General features: G+C 40.4%; 1 protein-coding gene across 1 annotated transcript in view; it reads left to right on the forward strand.

Annotated features, from left to right (window-relative positions):
• Positions 1-496: 496 nt before the first annotated feature.
• Positions 497-26,831, forward strand: part of LOC122670149 (polyadenylate-binding protein-interacting protein 12-like) — a 50,735-nt gene continuing 24,400 nt past the window's right edge. Inside the window, exons 1-8 of the mRNA XM_043867139.1 lie at positions 497-1,198; positions 1,363-1,473; positions 1,576-1,620; positions 1,730-1,802; positions 1,933-2,045; positions 2,216-2,275; positions 2,395-2,442; positions 2,553-2,621. Of these exons, the coding sequence (XP_043723074.1) occupies positions 581-1,198; positions 1,363-1,473; positions 1,576-1,620; positions 1,730-1,802; positions 1,933-2,045; positions 2,216-2,275; positions 2,395-2,442; positions 2,553-2,621 (1,137 nt within the window). The 5' untranslated portion in view covers positions 497-580. The remainder of the gene's footprint in view (positions 1,199-1,362; positions 1,474-1,575; positions 1,621-1,729; positions 1,803-1,932; positions 2,046-2,215; positions 2,276-2,394; positions 2,443-2,552; positions 2,622-26,831) is intronic.

The raw sequence follows: 26,831 nt of genomic DNA on the forward strand, positions 1-26,831 counted from the left end.
GGTTTTCCAACTATAGTTCTTGTAGCTAAGTGGTGTTTTTTTTTTTATGAGAAAAGAAAATATATTACTTGAAAGATAAATGAGTTTATACAATATTGTGATAGAGAACAACTTGTTCTTTGTGGACTGCAATATATTTCATCATAAAATTTGCAAAGCTAGAAACATAACTAAGTGATATTTCGATTTTTAATTTTGCCACATAATTAAGTAGTATTCTTTTTTTTTTGGGGGGTAAAAATAACAAAGTAGTATTTCGATATGTTATTTTGCCATATAATTTTTTTTTTTTTTTTTGGGTAATAATTTTGCCATATAACTAGTGAAACAAAATATACAGCCGGGACTTTCGAATCTACATATATGTATAAAAATAATTCAACCTCGCATGTTTTGCCACGTGGAAAATCTAGAGGGCCACCGTGTAGGCCTGCGGGTTGCCGGTTACCCAAACGCTCACTTTCTTTTTTCGTGTCTTTTTTGTAGAATCGATTGCTCGTTTATTTGATCGGTCGGAGCAAACAAGAAAAGATTAAAATCGCAGTTCCTGAGAGGACTCATCGAGTGCAGAGTTTCGATCATGGCGGTGGTTGAGAATGCAGGGGTAGATTTGGGGATCAATGTTGGTACCTCTAGTCGTAATTTAGAGACTGGAACCATGGATTCACATACTTCACATGCTCCCAACGATGTCGAAAATAGTAAACAAAATCAATTAGGGGTTCGGATGGCGGATCCTAACTTGCAGCAGAATCATCAGACTTTTCGCCCACATGATCAGACCTTTCATATGAAGGTCCAGCAAATTCATCAAAGGGCCGCGATTTCCCCAGCGTACGTTGGCAACCACAATGCTCATGTTCAGCACAACCTTGAACAGGTACCTAAAAATGGAGTGCAGAACATGCAGGTGGGAGCTATGATGACTCAACATGGAGCCGCAGGAAAGTCTGCCTTTGGCCAGACACATCAGCGGTCGAACGGCATCGATTTACAGAGGAACGGGACGGTAGGTGAGGGTTTCCAGAGAGATATGAGAGATTTGGAGGAACTGTTATCTAAGCTGAATCCGATGGCCGAAGAATTTGTTCCTCCATCGCTCACCAACCATGCATCACTCGGAGGTAGTCTCTATACCAATAACTTCGTCATGCTTAGCCCAGGCAACGGCAATGCCAATGGTATCACTAATAGACGGGTATGATCACTTCATCCTCTCTAATTTCGTTACTTCCCCCCCCCCCCCCCCTCCTTTTTCATTTATTCCCCTCCTCGCTGCCATTTCTTTGAGTTTCTGATCGTTGTGCCACACCTTGTTTGTCCCATGCTCACCCCTTTATCTCTCCTATTCCCCTTGTTCAGAAGAAAAATAACAATAATCAAGGGAAGCGGAGAATGAACAGTCGAACGAGTATGGCTCAGCGAGAAGATGTAATAAGGAGGACTGTATATGTTTCCGATATTGATCAACAGGTATGGGATTTTTGGGTTGCCATTATTTATTTTTCTGTTGCTTTATAACTTTTGGTTTTCTACGCCTCTCCACTGAGTCATGGACTGAATTCTTGTGCTTAGGTCACTGAGGAACAGCTTGCAGCCCTCTTTATTAATTGTGGACAGGTAACCAGTGTGTTTTTCGCTTATGTGAAATGCGCTTTTAAATATCATAGTATATTTGTGAATGGAGGTTTATGTCTCTGAATAAGTTGACTTCTTTTTCGGGACAAAGGTTGTTGACTGTCGGGTATGTGGTGATCCAAATTCAGTTCTTCGGTTTGCTTTTATCGAGTTCACTGACGAGGGTAATTCTCATAACCTCAGCTCTTTTTGAATTTGTGAAATCATACTGTGAACCAATGGTGGGAGCCTTGTGCACTGGGTACGCCCTTTTATACTGTGAACCAATGGTCTTTTGTCTTTCTTATTATGCAGAAGGTGCAAGGGCTGCTTTGAGTCTGGCAGGGACAATGCTTGGATACTACCCAGTAAGGGTGCTGCCTTCGAAAACTGCAATTGCACCTGTTAACCCAACTTTTCTGCCTAGGGTGAGGAAATATGTTGATTCAAATCATATTACATATCTCCATATGTTGGCAATACTTCATCAACTTTCCATAGAAGTTGTAATTCTAGAGATTATATTGCCCACCTTAGTCTTATGGGTCCTTGATCCCTTTCTTTTATCTTGATGACTAACAGTTATTGTGGTCTTCAGTCAGAAGACGAACGTGAAATGTGTGCAAGAACTATTTATTGCACAAATATTGATAAGAAGGTATCTTTCCTACTATTATGAAGACAAATGAATAGCATAACCTGGCAATACTTGTTTTCATTTTGTTCTTCAATTTTTTTGTTTTGTTTAAATATTTTTTTTTTCTGGACTTGGTGTAGATTTCACAGGCAGATGTCAAACTCTTCTTCGAAACAATTTGTGGAGAGGTTTGTGGCTATTGCTGAATTGGGCATCTGGCTTATGTTCCTACTTCTCCCAGTTTCCCCTCATCCTCATTAATCACAATTATTAATGAGGTATATCTTATTTTGTGTAGGTTTATCGCTTGAGACTCCTTGGAGACTATCACCATTCTACCCGTATTGCATTTGTTGAATTTGTGCTGGTAAATGCTTCTAGCTTCCTTTACTATTACTGATTTTCTTTTGTGTGTTACATGAATACTTCTCATCTCTGTTGTTAGATTCAGTAAACTGTACACACATGCATGGCTGCATTTTGCAACTTTTTTTAGGTGTATACTGAATCTTAAACTAAAAGCATTCGTGAATGTTTCTTTGTCAAATGGCTTTGGATATTTCTTAGGGAATATCATGATAGTGACAAAGCATTTATTACTGGGTAACAGATAGGGATTTGGGTGAAGCTAATGGGACAACCTCTGTTTCTTGTTGGCAAAACGCATTAGGGTCCTCTCCTTTTATGATTTAACTTAAAAGGTGAGGATTGATAGGATTAAACTTTGGGAGGATATCTGGGAGAGTCGAGGGGGGGGGTTATATTGTTTGTTGAGCTCATTTTCCCCCATTTTTCATAAAAATCCGTCAGGGAATGTGCCTCTATCACTAAATCAGAGGCCACATTTGGATCTAGAATTCCACAAAGAGTGTCACAAGGGGGAAGCGGATGAAAATACACTTGCCGAAGTTCTTTGAGATGTAGTTATATTCACTTTCTATTTGTTCCCTGAATCCGAATGGCCATAAATCTCCAAAGACTTTCTTTAGCTGAGTTATACTATTCTCCCTGGCAACCTGACATCCATGCCTGTATAAGATGGTTTGCAAGATATCTGCACGTTTTGGATTAAAATTTGCCTCTTGTGAAATTCTATATTTGAAGGAAGGTTGTTATCTTCTCCCCCATATTTGTGAAGTGCATGTGGACAGCGAATATATCGAGCTGTTATTTTATTCTGCGTCTTTTTGAAATGAGGGTTATCGCTATTCTCTGGCCTGTGTGGATTACACCAGGTGATCTTTGTGATATCAAATGGTGCAATAGTTTTGTTGGGAAAGCAGCCAAACCTTCTTGGAGGGGTATGAGCTAGTGAAGGGGTTATGGAATACTTGGAAAGAGACAAATATAGAATTTATCTGGACTGGACAAGATTATTAGGGTATTTGTTTCTATTGATGATTGAGTTAAGATTCACAGTGAGCACCTATGCGTTATCATTATATACACTTTGAATATATTGTTTGGGATTTGGTGAAGATTCCTAGATCCTTTCCTGCTGCTCCCGAGCTTATTCAATTCTGCTTTTGCCTTCAAATTCTTGGTTGGTAAATATATATGATATGGACTGGACCTACTGATATCAGCCAGTTTTTAGGTCTCGGTCACCCCTGGTTTTGCCAGGCCACGAAACCGAGTTCTGGCGAGATCTTGGCAAGTTGGTGTATTTTTTCCCATCTTGACTCGGTGGTGGGTTTCGGTGGCCATATGGCCAAGATAGGTCCTGAAACTTGACACCCACCCTATTTAAGGCCTTCTAAACACAATGGAAACATTAGTTCTTACAAATTCAAACCCAAAATGGTATTTTGACTTCGGACCCTAGGTTGGTAGTCTACGACGTAGGTGAGCTCTACCCTAGGCTATTTCCACACAATAGTTAGAACACATAATTAAAGTAGAGGTGTAAAACAACTTAATTAAGAATTAGGAATTAAAAAAAATCAAACCATAAACCATTTTAGCATTAGGCATCATATTCATAATCATACAAGGTGATGGTTTGACGGTTTGTTAATAATTGTTAGAAACTTGGAAAGAGACATAAATTAAACAAATACAAGTGTAAGTGTGTAACAACTCTTACCATTTGAGAGTAGCTAGTACTGAAATGAGTGTCGGTGGACATTGTATCACATTTAAAAACTACATAGTCAACAAACAAGTATTGATCATGAATCTATGAAAAAAAGCACCAAAACCCTCTCTTGATGTTGAAGCTTCAATCTTGAATCTCCAAGCTTTAGTCTTCATTTGATATGAGATTTACCAAAAAAATAGCACCAAAATCCTCACCTCCAAGTGTTTTTTCTTCATAGCAGAGCGAGAGAGGAGAGATTTTGACCGAGTCGAATTGAGAGGGTGCCTTTTATATAGCTTGGTTTTTGGCCGAGTTGAATCGAGATCGAGATATACCACGAGATGTCGGTGAGATACCGAGATATTGCACAAATCCTGTGTCGCCTACAGTCTCGTCTCGAGACTTCATGAAACCAAGTTTTTTTCGAGATCTCGGCGAGGTCTCGCTGAGATCTTGTACCATGGATATCAGTATCTGTTTAAATACCTGGTGGATTTGCACTTTTGGGATCCCGTATTCCCATTTGATTATGAATTACTAGATACCCAGATACTGATATATATATATATATATATATATATATATATATATGGCTTGAGCACCTCTTGATATATTTGTCTGATCAAAGATAACATAACATGATTGATCACAAAATTTTATATTTTAGCCACGTTATTGCAATATGATACATGTTAAAAAAACTATAATGTACCTACTTTGTCACTAATCCATGATTATTTATAAAATATATGATGAATGGTTTAGATAAAGAGATAGTTTGTATTCTCCCTAATTGCATCAGATGTGTATCTGATCCAATTAGAATCTCGTCCACTGGCAGGCCTAGTGAATTCAGTAGTGACACGGGCATCCAGGTGATGCGCATGAGGCGCAAGGCGAAGTGAGGTGCATGAGTTGCACCTTGATTTCGTTCCAAGCACAGGGCTTCAATCTGGCAATTCACTTTGCTGCTTTTCTTGTGCCTTGCCAACTTTAGAAAAACGCAAGAGGCAATCACCTGATTCTAATTATCCAATTAGGGTTAACTTGGTATTATACCCTCTTAGGAGGTTTTGTACTTTTTATTACCCTGTGGCTAAAAGACTGACGCCACTAAAGCATATAAAGACATAATACTAGGAATAAAATATTAGGATAGTTGGCTTATGTGGATTAAATTGTCTTAGTAATTAATATTATAAATTTGCAATTTCTCATGTAGATTTTGCTTGTAAGTCCCTTTAGCTGTAACCATAGTTGTCACGGCGATCCAAATCGGTGGAGGGGTGTCACGTCGATATATCGACATGTCGCCCGCCATGGCGAGCATGTCGACCATGTTTTATTTTTTATTCTCTATTTTTAATGTTTTAATAGATGTATACTCAAGCCATGTTTTATTTTTTCTCTATTGTTTCTCAAGTTTTAAGGATGGCAATCTTGTAATTTAGCATAATCTAAGAAAGGGCATAAAAGGGTTTTGATTTAATGACTAAGGGTAAACTTGGAGGGATGTGTAAAGTATGGACAAAGGGGAATAAAAGAAGAGAAGGGTACTTTAGGAAAAAGGCAAAAATAAGGGTTTGTGATAACCCACGATCGGATTATGGATTTATGGTTGTCTTCAACCTTACGACTTCAGCCTGGGACGGAAAACGGCGCAGTACGAAGGAGATAACTCCTTCAACTCTTCTCGGTCCAGTCTAAACCTTCAGGCGAAGCGTCGCCACATCATGTTCTATCAATTCCAGCAAGAACTCATCACAGAAATCAACTAAACAAGGAGTATTTAATTCCTGGAATCAGATCTGGCGACTTCTTAGATGCAAAACAGAGACAGAGACACAGGAAGAAGAAATCGAAGAGGGAAAGAAGAATTAAAGAAGAAATCGAAGAGGGAAAGAAGAAATCAAAGAGGGAAAGAGAGACAGGAAGAAGAAATCGAAGAGGGACGCCATGGCGTAGGTCGCCATGCATGCTTCTCCAGCGCCAGGACGCCATCGCCATGGCGCCGCCATGGCGACGCCATGACAACTATGGCTGTAATGTTGTACTAATACTACAAGCATCACTGCTACTATGTTAACGATGAACTTGACAATTTGCTGTTATGCACTATGTGCTTATGCCTATTAATTTAGTATTTCAATAAAATGTAACTTATTCCTTTACTTCTTCTACTCAGGGTTTTAAGTATCGGTAGGTATTGTATTGTGTCGGCCGATACTTATCGGCAGGTAAGATATGGTGGAGGGCCAATAGAGAACTGGGAGAAATCTGAGAAGGAACTCAAGAGTTTCAGGGAGGAATGAAACACACAGCCACACGCTCACATTGAGCAACCAACGCTTTTTATATTCAAATCTGTACTTCTATTGTTGGAATACAATGTATAAATTAGCAAAAATCAAAAGAATCCTAATTGGGATGTACCAGATTTGACCTGTGCCCTTCAGCTTTGCCGCTACAAATAAGATCTTTCTGGCCTCAGTCAACCTGTACCACCTGAAAAATGTCTCCAAACTGTGAACCCAGTCAAGGTACTGTTCTGGGTTGTTATCCCCATAAAAATCGAGGACGTCCAGCTTTGCACCTCTTTCAGCTTCATCAATAGGATCATCATACAGACCAACTCCATATGAAGCATGGTTGGCAAGGCGGCAAGGTGACCAAGGCGGTGGAGGGGTGCTTAAGCACTTAGGTGACAAGGCGCCTAAGGCGCCGAAGTGTTATTTTTTTTATTTTTATTTCCCCTCTCTTCTAACATTATTTAGTATGCTGTAAAAAAATCAACATTAAGCCACATCAAGTCATCAAAAACCAATGTTAAGCCACATTGAGTTATCAAAAATCAACACAGAACTAGAAGACAATAGATCTAAAGAAGCAAGCTGTAGGAAGTTTGAAAAAATCAAAACATACATTCGGTTTATATTGTTCTTGGAATTGGTCATTTTCCAGGTATATATAGTCTCACATTTGGTTTATACTTGATGGATTTTGGGGACTTGAACTTATGTCAATGAGACACAAGCCCTCTCTATTTATAATAAAATTTATGGGATACAAGTTACAGATATACCCTTGGGGTAACACCAACTAAACCCTAATGGACAAGTATACCCTTGTGGCTTGTACCCTTATTACAACTTTCCCTCTCAAGTTGGTGCATAGATATCAATCATTCCCAACTTGCTAACAATAAAACCAAAATTCTTAGTACTCAGGCCCTTAGTAAGAACATCAACTAATTGACTATCTGATGGGACAAATGAGATACAGATAATTTCTTGCTCAAACTTCTCCTTTGTAAAGTGACGATCAATCTCAACATGCTTAGTTTGATAATGCTGAACCGGATTATGGGCAATGCTGATTGCGGATTTGCTGTCAGAGTATAGGCGCATAGGCATCTCCACTAAGACTCCTAAATCTTGAAGAAGCTCTTGAAGCCAGAGTAGTTCACATATGCAATGAGCCATAGCCCGAAATTCTGTCTTTGCACTAGATCGAGCTACTACTGCTTTCTTCTTGCTTCGTCAGGTGTCCAGATTCCCACCTACAAAGGTGCAGTATCCAAAAGTAGACCTTCAATCATCGGGGCAGCCAACCCAATTTGCATCCGTGAAAGATTCAATACGTAGGTGTTTAAGTGAAGAGAAGAGAACACCTTTCCCAGGAGCTGATTTTAAATATATGAGGATCCTATACACAGCTTCCAAGTGTGATGAGTGAGGATCATGCATGTATTGGCTGATCATACTAACAACAAAGGCAATATCCGGCCTAGTGTGGGACAAATATATGAGTTTTCCAACCAACCTCTGATAGCTGCCCTTGTCAACTGGTTCACCATCTTTGCTCCTGAGATGGGAATTAGGCTCAACCGGGTGTCTGTTGGCTTACAACCCAACATTCCTGTATTGGATAAGAGATCAAGGGTGTATTTCCGTTGAGAGAGAAAAATCCCTTAACCTGAATGAGTCACTTCTATACCAAGGAAGTATCTCAATCTTCCTAGATCTTTAATTTCAAACTCTGTTCCCAAAAAATTCTTTAGGTTGGATATTTCATCAATGTTGCTCCCAGTAATAATGATGTCATTCATATAGACAATCAAGATTGTGATATGGCTGTTTGTCTTCTTAATAAACAAAGTGTGATCTGCATTACTTTGTTTATAACCAATGGACACCATGGCTTTGTGAAATCGACCAAACCAGGCTCTGGAGACGGTTTCAACCCATATAGAGACCTTTTTAGTTTACAAACCTTTGCGTGGGTTTCTTGAGATACAAATTCAAGTGGAATATCGATGTAAACCTCCTCTTCAAGCTCACCATGGAGAAATGCATTCTTTACAATCAACTGCTGAAGATCCCATCCTCGGTTGACTGCACAGAAGAGGATAACTTTGACTGTATTCATCTTGGCCACAGGTGCAAAAGTCTTCTGGCAGTCTATCCCATATGTCTGTGTGAATCCTCTAGCAACCAATCTTGCTTTGTATCTGTCCACTGTTCCATTAGCTTTTTGCTTAACAACGAAGATCCATTTACAACCTACATGTTTTTTTCATGGAGGAAGTTGTACTAGGTCCCACGTGTCATTCTTCCCAAGAGCTCTCATTTCTTCATTCATAGCCTCTTTCCATCTTGAGTTAGCCAGGCTTCCTGCCAGGTGTTAGGAGTGGAAACAAAAGACAAAGAAGAAACAAAAGTATGGAAGGAGGGAGAAATAGAATCATATGAGACAACATTAGAAATGGGATGATGAGTACATGTTTTACAAGATTTACGAACAACAATTGGTAAATCAAGGCTTGGATCACTAGAAGGAAGAGGAAGAGACTCACCAGACACAGTGGGAACTTGTGCAGAACTTGAATCCGGTAAGGCTGATTGGCTAGGTGTCATGGTGGTGGTCTTGGTAATGTAGTCCTAGGTAGGTAGAAGACCCACTAGGAACCAATACTACAGGATCTGCTATGAACAGGCAGTCCGATTGGTGTAAAATATGGATTTAGGTCAAAATTAGGGTTAGGGTTTAAAGTGTTGGTTATGCTAGGCAGGTGTAGGGGAGTCTATCAGTGAAGGTTATGTTAAGTTTTGATGGAGGAATGTGTGCTGGAATGAATTGGTAGCAAGTTAGGTTTAGGGTTTTGAAAGGTAGAAGATGATGGAATCTAGGATTTACAATAACAGGAAATCAGGTGGTTGAATGGGCTTAATATTTAGATTGAGTGTGGGTAGGGTGGAGGGGAATATATACTGAAAGTTACAGCTAAATCAGATGGTTAAATTTGGAGTTATGGAGGTTTCCTAGTATAGATAGGAGAGGGATAAAGTGTAATTTCAGACAATTGGCTGATGGTAATGAAATTTGGATCGAGTCTCTCTTAGGGTTTGAGGAAGATTCGATCAAAATTTTCGTAGGTTCTAACTTCTTATGGTCAGATTTGGCTGGGCAGAATTATCGCGGAAATCACCTTGCATGTGACCTTCTAGAAGGGAAGAAGAATAGTTGCAGGTTTTAGGTCATTGGAAAATTAAAAACAGAAGGGGGAAAACTAGGATTGGGGCTGTGGAGGATTAAAAGAAGAATGGAGGGGATGGGGATCACTTCTAACTTACTGTTGTGCAGGAACTCTCTGGCAGCAGCTTGTTGGAAGTTGAACCTTGAATAAAAATTGAGTCTTGAACTAGAACTTGAAGGAGAGCTTCAAAAGAACCACCCGGGCTTCACACCGTAAGGTGTCGATTGAATCAAACACCAATCCCACCAACGAACCACCAGGGCTTTCCACCGCAAGGTGTCAATTGGACCAAACACCGATCCCACCAGCCTTGATCAAATATTAAGACAAAAATCTTCAATGGAAAAGAAGAGCAGCAAAAGCTTTCATTAATATCAAAATTCGTGTTCAATGTTTGCCCCCATTACAACCTTATAGAAAAGACTCAAAAATAGACTTCTACTCTAAAAAGGAAAGGCCTAACCTAATCCTTATCCTATTAGGTAACTTAAACTGACTAGGAAACTGAAATACTAAAGGAAATAGATTTAAAACATGGCTGGACTTATAGAGTCCTAATCCAGCCCAACTTAAATAACAGTTAAATAGTCACATGACCACTTAACCCAGTCACATGATCACTAACCAAATAAAAAGTAATCTACTAACTAATCCCGTATGTAGCCTTAGTACCCATATTTTAGGCCCATAAAAGTACCTATTACATAGAAAACCCATGGGAACAAAGGCCTAACATGTATATTACCCAACCCTAGACTTATTCCTAATAAAAGAAGCCCAGTTTGGTGATAAATCTGCATCAACTCTCCCCAGCTTGAAAAAATTCGTCCTCGAATTTTGTAGTGATGAGGGGGAAACAACATGTGATTAGTAGTTTTGACTATTCCCAAACAATACTCTGGCAATGCAGAAACATTAGGAATAAAGTCTTCAAGGCGTGGAGTTTTCTCTTCAAAGAACCATGGTGGCATAACAACTTCTATGTGCTTGTCCTCTGAATCAATATCAACTGTGTATGTCGTGTTCATAGAGTCTTCAACAGTGGTAACATTTTCATCTAAGACTTGAGGCGCAAGTTGTACCTCTTCAAGAACAACATCTTGAATGTCGATGATTTCTTGTGGAATTTTCTCAGCCACTTCTTCATCTTCTGCTGTTTCAGCTTTGTCTACTTTGTTCTCTTCGATATTGACCTCTTCAGCAGAAGCTTCTACTTTGCTAAATGGTGCTGGAATCGTATGATCCCCCCCAAGATTGGTTTATTCACTTGGCAGGTCTTGTGTGGGGGTGTTCCCACGGATGACGCCATCATGAGGATGGGTGTGCCTTTAGTTTCAAAATGTTTGTGCTGTGGGCTGCCTAGGTGTGAATCGGCATATCACTGTCTGGTTGCAGGTGGGACAACGTCTAAAGTGTGGAACTTCTTCTTTGGTCTGTGTGAAGTGGTGGAGGTTGTTCCTTCGCAGGATGTGAGGAGCAGAATTTTGGTGTGGCATAGTCATGCTAAAATTAAAAGCTTCTGTGGAATGATTATTGGTTTGCTTCCGTCTTTTATAATTTGGGAGTTATGGAAAAAAATAAATAATCGCAGACATAGGGAGAAGGCTCACTCTGCCAGCCGCATTGTGGTGGTAATTAAAATTGGTTTAAGGAGATTTCTTTCTCTTCCTCCTTTGTAAAGGCCCCTTCCTTCAAGGAATCTCTTATTCTCCAATTTTTTGGTCTTTCTCATCCTCCTTTTGTTCATAGACTGGTGGTGCCGGTGTACTGGTGCCCTCGTTTTACTTCAGTTAAACTTAATGCGGATGGTGCTTGCAAAGGAAATCCTGGAGCAGGAGGGGGTGGGGGTGTTATTAGAAATAAGGAGGGTGATGTTATTTTTGCTTTTTCAAACTACTATGGTGAATGTACCAATTCGATTGCCGAACTTAGGGCTTTAAGTGATGGGCTAAAGCTATGCGCGAAGTTTGGTTTTGTGGAGTTCCATGTCAACTCTGATTCAGCAGCTACAGTGCTTTGCATCTCGAAAAGGAAGTGTGGTGTTTTGGAAGGGATGGTACTGGTTTCAGGAGGTGTTGGGGCTGATTGACTATCTTCGGCTGATGATATCCTTCACATACGGTGAAGGTAATAGAGAAGCGGACTATCTGGCTAAGGATTCGGGGTTTTTCATAGGGACACTTATTTACCTCAGGATTTGCGGTAGATTACTCGAGAGGATGCAATTGGTCTTCCAATGTTAACTAAATAAGTTCTTTGTTTGGGGTCTAGGTGAGAGATCTCCCTTTGAGGGGTCGAGTATTTTCTCATAGTTTGGGTTGGTTAAGGCAGGAATGTCCCCCATTGTATTCGTTTATTCATTGAGATTTATTTTAATAATATTTTAGGGGCTCGCCCGGTCCCAAATAATATTCGGGTTAAAAAAAAAAAGTAGAAGCTTCTCCATGTTGACTTTCCATCTTTAAAGTTTTAGGGATTCTCTTTCTTTTCATCACAATTTGCTGTGATCACTTCAGCTTCATCTTCAACTTGTACTCTCTCAATTTCCTTTGGCGATGTAAATTTGTATTCAATCGTTGATTTAACACTGGTGATGTCAGATTTCCAACACTCTTCAATTTGCAAAGTGAATCTCATTTCTGGAGGCTTCAAGTTATCATCAAATTTGAAAGCCTTTTGGTAGTGATGTTGTCGAAGGGAATTTATTTGACCTTGTTGTCGAGTTCTGAATGCCCGTGGTAAATATTCCTTACTTAACTCATGCTTCTCAGCTCATGTAGTAGGCGCATTACCTTCAGACTGAAGATCTCTCTCAGTAGTTCTCCACCACTCATGGGCTGGCCCCATTAGATTAGTGCGAGCTAATCTCATATTCCTAGGCTTAGATAAATCATACCAATCAAAATAATCATCTAAAGCAACTAACCAATCATAAAATACCTGTGGATCATGGCTGCCACCATTTTCCTTCAACTCGAACGCCTCTGAAGGTCTAGGCTGTTCCCTGTAGTCTCTGTATTTTCTATTTCTTCTGTTTTGGCGATGAACTTGGGATTGTCCTTGATATCTTTCCTCTTCCATGGGTAGATTGCTGTCCCTAGCAGGAGTAACCTGTCGTTGCTCAATTTGCTGTAATTTTTCCTTCATAGCTCTCATTTCTTTAGCTATAGTCCTCTATTCAGCAGCGAACTTTGAAGCATCTCAAGTATTGTAGCCATAGGATCGGTTGCTGCTGGTAGCAATGGTCTACCTTGTTTATCCATGGCTCTGATACCACTTAATGTAGTCCTAGGTAGGTAGAAGCCCCACTAGGAACCAGTACTAGTGTACTACAGGATCTGCTATGAACAGGCAGTTTGATTGGTGTAAAATCTGGATTTAGGTCAAAATTAGGGTTAGGGTTTGAAGTGTTGGTTATGCTAGGCAGGTGTAGGGGAGTCTATCAGTGAAGGTTACGTTGAGTTTTGATGGAGGTATGTGTGCTGGAATGAATTGGCAGCAAATTAGGTTTAAGGTTTTGAAAGGTAGAAGATGATGGAATCTAGGATTTACAATTACAGGAAATCAGGTGGTTGAGTGGGTTTAACGTTACGGCTAAATCAGATGGTTAAATCTAGAGTTATGGAGGTTTCCTAGTAGAGGTAGGAGAGAGGGGTAAAAGTGTAATTTCAGACAATCGGCTGGGTGGATGGTAATGAAATTTGGATTGAGTCTCTCTCTTAGAGTTTGAGGAAGATTCGATCAAAATTTTAGCAGGTTCTAATAGTTTGATTTGGTTGGGCAGAATTATCGCGAAAATCACCTTGCATGTGACCTTCTAAAAGGGAAGAAGAATAGTTGCAGGTTTTAGGTTATGGGAAAATTAAAAACAGAAGGGGGAAAACTAGGGTTGGGGCTGTAGAGGATTAAAAGAAGAATGGAGGGGACGGGGATCACTTCTAACTTTCTGTTGTGCAGAAACTCTCTGGCAGCAGCTTGTTGGAAATTGAAACTTAGAATAAAAATTGAGTCTTGAACTAGAACTTGAAGGAGAGCTTCAAAAGAACCACCCGGGCTTTACACCGCAAGGTGTCGATTGGATCAAACACCAATCCCACCAACGAACCACCTGGGCTTTCCACCGCAGGGTGTCAATCGGACCAAACACCGATCCCACCAACCTTGATCAAATACAAGACAAAAATCTTCAATAGAGAAGAAGAGCAGCAAAAGCTTTCATTAACATCAAAATTCGTGTTCAATGTTTGCCCCCCTTACAACCTTATATAAAAGACTCAAAAATAGACTCCTACTCTAAAAAGGAAAGGCCTAACCCAATCCTTAACCTAATAGGCAACTTAAACTGACTAGGAAACTGAAATACTAAAGGAAATAGATTCAAAACATGGCTGGACTTATAGAGTCCTAATCCAGCCCAACTTAAATAACAATTAAATAGTCACATGACCACTTAACCAAGTCACATGATCACTAACCAAATAAAAAGAAATCTACTAACTAATCTTGTATGTAACCTTAGTACACATATTTTAGGCTCATAAAAAACCCATGGGAACAAAGGCCCAACATGCATATTACCCAACCCTAAGACTTATTCCTAGTAAATGAAGCCCAATTTGGTGATAAATCTGCATCACTTGGTCACTTGCTTTTTACACTTCTTTCTTCGTGTGCGAACAAAAGTTTTCAGAGGAGAAGTTATTGGGGGCTGCTCCCCCTGAATCTGAACGGGCTGTTCTTCCTGCCCTGTCAGAACTGTGGGCTACTCCCCTTGAACTGTCTGAACTGGATGCTCCCCCTGCCCTGGCTTAACCGTGGGCTGCTGTTCTTGCCCTGTTATACCTTCTTCGAGTTCTTCATCTTCCATTGGGGTATCCATGGGATTAATAAAGGACACCTATTCCCTAGAAATAAGACTCCCCATGAAGAGGTGAGTAGGAGAATAAAATGATTCAGATTCTTGAAAAACCACATCAATGGTGATATACATTTCTTTCTCATAGGGGGATGATAGCACTTGTAACCCTTCTGAGTGGCAGAATGACCAAGAAAAATACACCGGAGGTAATGTAGAAGGGGATGAACTAAGAACCACTCTCATAGTTATCAAGGCGTCACCATGGCGTCTAGGCTCCTTGGTCGCCTTGGATGCCTTGGGCGCCATGGCGGTGTCGCCTTGAATTTTGACCCTCTAAAACGCCATGGTCGCCTTCCCGTCTTGGTAACTATGACCACTCTACAGTAGGATTGATGACAGGTTGCAGCAGAACATCATAATAGCAATAAAACCAGAATTAGTAACTTAGGAGGTAGAGATTAAACCAAACCAGCCAGCAATACGTCACCAAACAGGTCGAGTGGGGGTGATGTTGAACAGGTTCTATGCTCCAAAATTCAGCCAGTTCTGATGGCTGGAGGCTGAGATATGAAGGGGACTCGAATATAGAAACTTAGCCCTCAAAATAGAATGTTGTATAGTATCTCACAAACCAACAGCAATCTGGGCTCGAAACAGGGATCGGTTATAGGCCCTGGTAGCACTGACAAGCCTTCAAAATCTCAGCCAATTCTGATCGGGGGTTGCCGAGATATGTCCTTCACAAGTTACAGCAGCAAAATCAGATCATAGGGAGGAGCAGCAGCCTTCAATCGATCGTTTGCAGCAACAGCAGCCTTTGGTGTTGATTGGGAATGGATTCTGATCTTCAGGGTGTTCTCACAGAGATTTGTTGCAGTCACAAGCAGCAGCAGCCATGGAGATCGAGTAGAGGTAGGAGAAGAAGTGAGAAGAAGAATGGGGTAGGGGGATGGCTATCTCAGCCCTGGGTCACTCACCCACAGCTATCCCAACTGTTGAAACATGGAATTTCTCCCATAACCAATGGCAACATGGCTTGAAAATTCTATTCTCCAAAATCTGCTCCTTCCTTACAATAGGGGGCCTATTAATAGCTTAGGCAAGCTTACAATAAAAATAGAAACTGACTGAATATAGAAACTAGGGTAATAGAAACTACTAAAACCGAACTAAAATTAGGCACTACTAGGCTTGATAGTTCAGCCACATGCAAGAATACCTAAAATAGAAACTAATAGATTTAGTAACTAAGTACTACTAAAAAAATAGTAATAAAATAAAATTGGATCTTCAAGTCTTCTGGTAGCCAATCCTCTTTCTTGTCAAAGCTTGGATTCTCATGTGGCCCCCCACCAAGGATCTTCTAATAATATTCTCACCAAGGCAAAATAAGAGGCTGTGACACTGTTCACATGAAGAGTAACATGAATAGTGTTTTGGCCTCTTCTTCATGTTTTGATCTACACCAACTCTCCCCCTCTTAGAAAAAGTTCGACCTTGAATTTTGAAAAATAGAAGAATCAACTTTGTGTGATGAACGGATCTGCTTCAAACCATAACAGTACTCATGCAGCTCATGGATGTTGGGAATGTAGTCTTCAATGCGTGGAACTTTCTCTTCAAAGAACTCTGGTGGCATGACGAATTCTATATGCTTGACTTCGAAATCAGCAGTCATGTCCATGGGGTCTTCTACAAATGTGTCTTCAACATTCTCTGCTTCTAACTCTTCAATGTACCCCTCGACATTCGAAACATCAAGGACTGACTCTTCCATGACCACAGAAATTGCTGGAACTTCAACATTAATCTCATTGATGTCATTGTTATCATTCAAGGTGTGTTCGCACTCTTCCCCTTCAAGGGCAGCATAAACAGCCCGTTCATCTCCAAACTGTGGTTCACATGCCACCATCTCCTGGATTCAATGTCTGTGATTATTGAGTCAGCCTTCTCTTTTTGCTCTTCCATCTTCAAAACTTCAACGACTTCACGGGTAGAATCTGTTGGAGGTGGAGGGTGATGGCGACCAATTGTGGCTTTAACGTTTGCTCAAAAGAGGTCAGGGTTTAAAATCTCGTTTTGTTTCGGTGTTTCGGTTTGACCAAAATTTCCGAAATACCAAAATTTCGTCGAAATCTGGTATTTTTTCTATGAGTTTTGCTTGGCTATTTGTGGGTGTAAAATGCCGAAATGACCGAAATTTCCGAAACAAGATGATCGAAATTACTAATATTAACGAAATTTCTGAAACAAGATGACCGAAATTTCTGGTGAAATTTCCGAAAATTTTGAAATATTGCATTTTTTCAATTCAAACTTGCGTTTCGTTTCGACTCGACCAAAATACTCGAAATATTTGAGATTTCGACCGAGATGAAACGAGTTTTTGAACTATGAAAGAGGCCACTTGGTCTATTAGTTGCTTCACACTCTCTTCAAGTGTAAGTGTCTTTTGATGGTAATCTTGTGGAAGGAAAAGCTTTCTTTGCATATGTTCCGGTAGGTACTTGTTCTTCAACTCGTACTTCATCTATTCCCAAGTCCTAGGTTCACGTCTTCTAGCTTTGAGTCTCTCTTCATGGAGTTTCCACCATTGTCTAGCACGACTAGTCAATCGGAAGTAAACAAACTTAAGCTTCTGCTCCTTTGTTGGGTTGTACCAATCAGAATATTCCTCTAGAGAATCCAACCAATCAAAGAAGACTAGATCTCTCTGCCCAGCAAAGGAAGGAACTTCTGACTTCATCTTCCTTGTATTAACATCAATCCTAGAGGTGATTGGCCCTGATACCAAATAATTAGGAGGGGTTCAACTAAGAACCACTCTACAGTAGGATCTATGACAGGTTGCAGCAGAACATCATAATAGCAATAAAACCAGAATTAGTGACTTAGGAGGTAGAGATCAAACCAAACCAGCCAGCAGAAGGTCACCAAGCTTTGGTCGAGTGGAGGTGATGTTGAACAGGTTCGATGCTCCAAAATTCAGCCAGTTCTGATGGCTGAAGGCTGAGATATGAAGGGGACTCAAAAATAGAAACTTAGCCCTCAAAATAGAAGGTTGTACAGTATGAGTATCTCACAAACCAACAGCAATCTGGGCTCGAAACAGGAATGGGGTATTGGACCTGGTAGCAGTGACAAGCCCTCAAAATCTCAGCCAATTCTGATCGGGGGTGCTAAGATATGTCCTTCACAAGTTACAGCAGCAAAATCAGATCGCAGGGAGGAGCAGCAGCCTTCGGAGTTGATTGGGAATGGATTCTGATCTTCAGGGTGTGTTGCAGTCACAAGCAGCAGCAGCAATGGAGATCGAGTAGAGGTAGGAGAAGATAGAAGAAGAAGGGGGTAGGGGGATGGGCAAACTCAGCCCTGGGCTCTCTCACCCACAGCTATCCCGGCTGTTGAAACATGGAATTTCTCCTATAACTGATGGTAGCCTGGCCTGAAAATTCTATTTTCCAAAATCTGCTCGCTGCTTACAATAGGGGGCCTATTAATAGCTTAGGCAAGCTTACAATAAAAATAGAAACTAACTGGAAATAGAAAGTATTAAAACCTAACTAAAATAGAAGGTAACTAAAATTAGAAACTACTAGGCTTTATAGTTCTGCCACATGCAAGAGTAACTAAAATAGAAACTAATAAATTTAGTAACTAAGTACTACTAAGAGAATAGTGTCAAAATAAAATCAGATCTTTAAGTCTTCTAGTGGCGGATCCTCTTTCTTGTCAAAGCTTGGATTCTCATGTGGTCCCCACCAAGTATCTTCTAATAATATTTTCACCAAGGCAAAATAAGGGGCTGTGATACTGTTCATGTATACAGTGTTTTGGCCTCTTCTTCATGTTTTGATCTACATCAGGAGGCCCCTGGGATCAAACTTGTCACGGACTTGGGGGTTACGGGCAAAAACCACACAACCAAACACCTTCAGTGGGACAATAAAAGAAGAGGAACCCAGGAGAACATCAAGAGGGCAGCAAGATGCCAACATATAGGATGGCATTTGATTTATAAGAAAAGTAGCCAGGAGAATTGCATCACCCCAAAACTATGGAGGAACTGACATGGCGAACATGAGGGAACGAGCCACTTCCATGAGATGTCGATTCTTTCTTTCAGCCACACCATTCTAAGCAAAAAATGTCAACACAGCTAGTTTGATGGATTATCCCTTGGTCAGATAAATATAACTGAAAAGAACCATCCATATACTCCTTACCATTATTTGTTCGAAGAATCTTGGTTTTGGCATCAAAATGAGTGTAGACCATCTTATGAAAAGATTGAAAACATGAAAATACATCGCTCTTCTGGTGTAGCATATAAACCCTAGTGCCTGGCTAAAACAATCGATAAATGTAACAAACCATTTAAAACCAGAAGTAGGCATACACCGTAACACCGGGTAGGGTCCCACACATCAGAGTATATCACACCAAAAGGAAACGAACTTCTATTATCAGAAGTGGGGTAAACAGCCCTAGTTTGCTTTGCAAAAATGCAAGCATAAAAAAAGAAACTATTTGGATTACATTGTTTAACCAATTCAGCAAAAAGTCTAGATAAAGTTCCAAAAGGGGGGTGACCCAAACGATGATGCCATCTGTGTAACTCCAATAACGCAAAAGTAGACGAACCAGGAAGAGAAGCAATAGTAGTCAAAGCTGATGGAGAGTTCTCAAGCAAGTATAGACCACCATCTAATTTACCATTGCCAATCGTACGTCTCGTTTCCAAGTCTTGAAAAATACAGTGAGATGGAAAAGATTGTAAAAAAACTTTGCAATTTAAATCTATTGTGAGACTATTAATGGATAATAAATTAGTAGAGAAATTAGGGACATGGAGAACAGATGAAAGAGAAGTTATGGGAACACTTGACGGATCCCTTGCCAGAAACGGTGGAGAGAGAGATCCATCAGCAACACGAACTTTACTGTTACCTGACAAAGGAGTATATTGAGAAAAATAGGAAGGAGAACCGGTCATATTATCGATGGCACCTGAGTCGATTATCCATGGAATGGAAACGACTGAGGCACAATGGCCACCGAAAGAAATACCTGGAGTAGATGGAGAAGGGTTAGCTGGCGGTGGCAAGATAGTGGCAGAAGCAGCACTGGCAGACATAGTTGTCAAGGTGTCTAGGCGCCTTGCTCTCGCCTTGAATTTTGGTGTCACCTAGGCGATGCCTTGTTGCCTTGATTTTTAACCCCCTCAAACGCATTGGTTCGCCTAGGCGTCTTAACTCTTAACAACTATGCTGGCAGATGGCTTGGAAGATGAAGTCTCGAGCCAGGTCATCAGATGATGCAGATGGTGGAGCTCATCAGAAGAGAGAGGAGTATCGGTAGCAGAATCCTCAATGGTGGTAAGATGGGCAGCAACACCGGTGGGACGACTTTGCCCACGACCACGAGAAAGAGGACTACACCCGTGTAGCTTTCAACATCTGTCTTTAGTATGGCGTTCCTTCCCATAGAAATCATACTCCACATGAGCCTTCTCAAGGACGAAATTATCAGTAGCACGAGGAACATTCCCATGGGAAGAGTTCCCACGAGATGGAGTGCCAGAACCAGTGTAAAGTGTTGGAACGCTCCATGGGAACAAGGTGGACCATAGCAGTATGGCGTCCGTCTTCAGAGTAGAACATAGCATAAGCTTGCTCCAGGGTTGGGAAAGGGTCCCTATTAAGGACATGAGCCCTAATCTGGTCAAACTCCATGTTTAGACTAGTAAGAAAGTCATAAACACAGAGCTTATCTTCCTACTTTCTGAAAGCAACAGTGTCTGTTTCATAGGTGGCAGAAAGACCCCCATAAAAATCCAATGTTTGCCACATACCTCTCATGGTAGAGTTATATTGGGACAAAGATAACTCTTTCTGTTGCAGATTATGGATCTTCTCCTGATTTCATAACACTGGGGATCATTGTCAACCTGGGAATAGGTTTCCTTTGTAGCCTTCCAGATCTTTGCAGCAGTGTCAAGAAGAAGATATCCCTGGGCAATGGTAGGATCCATAGAGTTGAGGAGATACGACATAACAAGGCAGTTGTCAGTATCCCATTTAATTTGAGCAGGACCAACAACATCGGGCTTAACAGAATATCTTGTTAGGTGGCCAGGCAAACCACGCAAACCCACAACAAGAGAGTAGGATCAAGACCACATCAGGTAGTTGCTCCCATCGAGTTTGACGGAGCTCATAGGGAACGAAGGAAAGTCGCGTTCACGTTGTAGGACTACTCCTTCCTGTCCAGTAGATGCAGTCAACATGCCCGACATGGCTGTTGATAAAAAAGATTTAGATAACAAAAAAATCCTACCACATGAAAGTCTCCAAAAAACGAAAAAATGGAGAATTAGATCATAAGAACAAAAGGAGCCCTTGCTGGGAAAGAGATCACCACCAAGGGAAAATAGGAAAAAAGAACAAGGCGGTAGTTGGGGGCTAGCGCCGGCAGTGAAATCTGGCAGTAACACCAAGAGAGAAAGGGATAGGCGGTAGAGGTTGGTGGCGCTGAAATCGAGAGGCCGAGAGAGAGAGAGAAATGCGGTGGTAGGTGGTGGCACTGAAACAGAGGAGAAGGTGGAGGGAGGTGGCTGTGTGTCTAGGTTTTCATTAGGGTTCGACTCCCAACGTCGATACTTTGCTATGATACCATGATGGATATTGGGGAATTGAACTTATGTCAATGAGACACAAGCCCTCTCTAAAGCTTATGAGATACAAGTTACAATTATACCCTTAGGGCAACACCAAGTCACCAACTAAACCTTAATGGACAAGTATACCCTTATACCCATATTACAACAATACTATTCTTAGAAAATATGATCTTATCAATAAGTAATTAAACTGCTCTCGATTTAGAGAATGTTCTTGTTCTCTAAGAAGTTTGACTAATCAAATGATTTTTTTTAAAAACTGAAACTTTTTGTATTAGGTAGAGCACAAAACCAGCTTTCCAAAAAATCCAAGGTTGCTTAAATCTGATATATATTGAATGAGTTATGTTCTGGTCAAACCTTATTTGGTGTGCACAAATCATAGTTATCAAGGCGGGAGGGCGACCATGGCGTTGGGGAGGGTCTAAAATCAAGGCGACACTACCTAGGCACCTAAGGCAACGCCTTGATAACTATGGTGCGATTGTTTTCAAAAGCGCTCTGAATGAAAATATTTTTTTAGATATCAAAACAAATGAATATTTCATCGCACTTTTGGTTTTTGACGATGTTTTATCATATTAAGATTTATGAAATTTTTAGATTTAAGAAAAAACCCCAACATTTGAAAGTTGAAAATTTCACCAACTGCCAAAAGTCCAGTTTTTGTTCTTGAATTGAGGGGTTGACTTTTTATCCTTTTGGAATTTGATTTTTTAACTATTTTTATTGGATTCAAATAGGAGCTATTTGTTTATTTGTGAATAATATCTTAAGTAAATGAAATAACAATTAAACCAGTGTAAGGTGCCCTTCACTAAGGCGACAGTCACCTAGACCCCTAGAAATCCGTCTGGACACCTAGGCGACACTTTGACAACTATGATATGAAGGTTATGGTGGTGGTGGTGGCGTACCATGAGACGGATCCTGTGGGATGGAGTTGGAAGGATCCCAGATTGCATGACACTCTTTTCTTTATTAGAAGCCACTAGTCGGTCAATAGAAGTTTGCATGGATGTCACATAGTAAGGAGGGAACTGACAGTTGCGGTGAGGGTATCAATTTTTGTATCAGTTTCACCTTTGTAGGAGTTGAGCTGTTGGAGAATCTCACTATTGGCCACCATAGTTCAGATATGGATAGAATCTCCAAATTGGGAATGATCTCGGGGTTCAGAAACCCTATTCAAAACCACTATGGGCCCATTATAGCGAGAGAACACTTGAGACAAAGGCTTAATGATGCAGAAGCCGAAACCATGATTTAATTGGCTGTTCTTTGATTTTCGTTGGAGCCTTTTACTTTTCTTATGATAGGGTTAAAACAGTCTTTTTATATTTATTTTCTTAAGTTCTCCCTCCACGATTTTAGAGGGATAGGTGTTTTTTTTATTTTATTTGTTTAAGCTTATACTCCTATTTAGAGTATAAGTCTATTATGTTTTATGTTTGTGATTAGGATTCAGATTAGGAATTCCCACTCCTAATCTGACTAGGATTTGCTTTTAGATTGATTATTTGTAAGGCCTTTTGGCCCCCCCCCCCTTTTATTATAAATAGATATTTTGTGGGAGGCTCCCCCACCTATTATGTTTTAAAATTTTCGTTTCTCTATGCTGCTGCTATGACTGCCGGCTGTTGCTCTTTGAGAGTGTTCCTTGTGGGTAATATCAAGGATCCCCTTGTGAGTAATATCAAGGGCTAGGGCTGGAGGAATCCGGCGACTCCTTGCATCTCGCAGATCGGGAGGTCCATCTTCTCCTTCAATCAAGCTCTTCAAGGTTGCTGCCATTGAAGTTCTGCTATTCCAGTAAGTTTACAAATTTCTGCAACTGTATTCTTCCTTTCTTCTTCCTCCATCTAACCTAATCGATTTCCCCAAACCCTAGTTTCTCTAATTACATTCCAGCATTCATCCCTCATCCATGTTCATCACAAATTAAACCATAGCCTCCCCATATCAGTTCCTCCACTCGACCCAACCAGCAGCCTCAACTGTCCATTAAAAACCCTAATTCCCTCCCTCACCATTAAGACCTAAAACCCTAAAACCTATCTCGACCTAACCAGCCAGCCAAACCTCACCAAACTCCAACCGAATCACCTTCCTCACATCTGTGACACTTGGCCAGAAGCCCTTGACCTGTTTCCCCCTAGAAACCCTAAATCCCTTCATTCCTTTCATTCCCAAAACCTGAAACCCTAACCCTAGAATTCCAGAATTTTAATTTCTTATTCAATCCTAATTAAACCTTTACTATTAGCTTCCTAAAAACCTGCATGTCATTACTACATAAAGCCCTAACTCAAACCCCTAGTTTTAACCCTAATTCTGCCCTAACTTAGCCTATGCTGTCCCAATTCTGACCCCATTCCCTGGCTCCTAGTGGGACTATTCTTACCTAGGACTACATTACTTAATGACAAAGTGGTTATTAGATTGAACTTTCTAATAGTGGCAGTACCATAATATTAGAAGTGCAACTATAAACACAGGAGTATAACATATGGGGGGAGGGGGTAAACTTGGAAGTAAGTTAAAAATAAGGGGCAAACTAGAATAAGAACAGAGGGAAGGGGTATAATTCTTGAAGAAGAAAGTTAAGGTTTAAAAGCAAGTAGGCTAAAGGGGGGGGGGGGCAGCGGTAATATTGGTATAAGTGGGGTAAACAAGGCAGACTGGCAATGTTCAAACTCAACAAAGATCCCAACTGCAACGACGGAACCAAGTTGGAGTGCAGGGATCCGACTGCGACGACGGAAACCAGGTTTGCCTCACTTGGTTCCCAGCTCTAAAACTCTTTGTTTTTTTTCTTGGCGGAACACTAGAGAGCAACCAATAACTGTCACAGCGAGGGGAGAGGGAGAAGGGAGATGAGGGGGTGTTGCAAAATCGAAGGGAGGGGGTGAGATTCTGCAGTGGGGTTTGTCTGTGGGAATTGAAGGTGGGGTTTGCCTGTGAGAGACTGCGGTGATGCAGTAGGTTTGTGGAAGAAAGGGTAGGGTATGGGGGAGGATGAACGTGAGATGGGGGACCGTGTTTACCACCAAGACAGGGTATGGTGGGTATAGGATTAGGGAACTCGAAGGGAAACAGCAAACAAAGAAGAATAGGAGAGGGAGAGAGATCATAGGGAAGGGAGGAAGATGGATCTTTCGGCTTTGATACCAAATTGGTGGAGGGCCAATAGAGAATTGGGAGAAATTTGAGAAGAAACTCAGAGTTGGGGGGGGGGGGGGGAAGGAATCACACACTCACACACACAATCACACACTCACGTTGAGCAACCAACAATTTTCTATATTCAAATCTGTACTACCATTGTTGGGATACACTGTATAAATAAGCAAAAATCAAAAGAACCTAATTGAAATGCAAAACTCTATCTCCTAATCCAACTCTATAACTTAAAAGTAACTAGTCTATTCATACGTATCCTATCCAAGCAAATAAATGACACATTTAAGTAACTACTTCCAACCCTTGTTGGGCCAAAAACCCAAGTTGGACTGGTTTTGTCTGGGTTTGGGTTTCCAAACTCGGTCATGCTGGTCCAACCAGTCAAGTGCTACCACATCAAGATATGCCTCCTTACCTGCAAAACAGAGACCGTGAGTGAGATACGAAACTGAGAGCTATTTAAGGCCTTGAAAACATGTTTTTCTCTTAGAGATGACTCATATGAGTTGGAGGAAATGATCTAACATAAAAATCAACTTTAATCTTTACCATTTCATTAAGTTTTGGGGACTTGCGATGTTCAAATCACGGATTGAAACAGATTTGGGTGAAAAAGGGGTGAAGTTGCAGATCTCTTTTTTTTTTGTTGTGCTCAAATCTGCTTTTTTATTTTTTATTTTTTTTATTTTTATTTTTTAATAATAATGCATCAACTAGATTAGGTAAAAAGCAACTCAAATCCTTTCATCAAGCTAATATATATTTACATATTGCATAATAAGGTGTTTTATGCTTCAAAATTGTTCTTTTTATATGTATCATAAGCACATCCATGCATTTCTTGACCATTTCCATGTGTACCTTTAACATTTCTTGCGTCTTTCCGATGCGATACGTTACGTCTCTTAAAATCATCCGTCCAATATGATAACCAATACCAATGCTTAAATCCTTGCTTCTACTCTTTTTTTTTGTGTTTTACTTTTTCCGGAAATATGGCACGTCTGTTCGATCGGGTGTGTGCCTTGCTTTGTGCTTCCTGCTTCAGGTGATTTGGAGGTCTATGCGCCTTGTTTGCACTTTGTATCCATTACAACATCAAGCTCAAGTTTGATTATTGTTTGTTTGGAATCTGGTTTCTTTGGTAATAGGTGGGATTTCTGAGGGGTTGTTTGGCGCAAATATATATATATATATATATTTTAATTTTTTGTTTTTCTTATTTTAATGGTGAGCATAATGGTGTAGTTTGGAGCTACCAACAAAAAAAAAAAAAAAAAAAAAAAGAAGGGAAAAAAAACCAGTGGAAGTTAGAGATCTTTGGGAGGAGGTTTCCGGAGCTAGACTTTCAGTACTTGATGATATGGAGGGGCTTGGAGATTGTGATTGAATGGGGACTGGAAAGATGGAAACTTGGGCACTACGCCACCTGATTACACAGGCTGACATGCTAGGCTATTTCTAGTGGATGGATGACTTTGCATGATTAGACAAACTGATATGCTGTGGGGACTAATATGGGTCTAACTGTTGACAATTGTGTTATTTTCTTTCGATTTGAACATTTTCAACCTGTGAATGAGGGGAAGGAATCTAGTTTACAGAGTGGGAGTTGTGTTCTACTGATACTGCAGAAGAAAAGTTTTATTCTTCATTTTCCTCTTAATGATATCTCATATTTTATGAAATTTCGAGTGGAAAGCGGGGGTGGGAGGAAGGACTTACTGCAAACTGTACTTCAATCAGAAAGTAATAATTCCATCTAATGGGCTGTCATAACTGTGAAGTTCGAATTGGATTTTTTCCCCCTCAATAACTTTGAGAAGAGAACATAACTATTGATTTCAAATTTCTAAGCTGCACCTTAGATTTATTGAACTTGAACTCTCTTGATAAGAGGGAATGAATTATATGATCTGTTAACTATATTTTATAATGGGATATATTAAAGCTTGCAGAATTAAAGATTTGGCTTTTGGGTGTTTTCATTCTAATTATGTGATGTTTGGAGTTCAGCGTATATACTCTAATCCCTGTGCAGTCCCTGATTTTGGTTCCTACCTTGAATAATCTCAGAAATGACATAGATGGCTCTGCATCTGACCCACTGGATGCCAGGTAATTGATCTTGTCACTTTAGAATAAAAATCGAATCTTAATTTCTACCAGACAGTAATAAAATAAAGGGAGAGGGTTTCCTACAAGGGCAGTGTAAGAAGGTATCTGCACACTACA

The sequence above is a fragment of the Telopea speciosissima genome, chromosome 1, assembly GCF_018873765.1.
Source record: "Telopea speciosissima isolate NSW1024214 ecotype Mountain lineage chromosome 1, Tspe_v1, whole genome shotgun sequence".
Classification (NCBI taxonomy): Eukaryota; Viridiplantae; Streptophyta; class Magnoliopsida; order Proteales; family Proteaceae; genus Telopea; species Telopea speciosissima.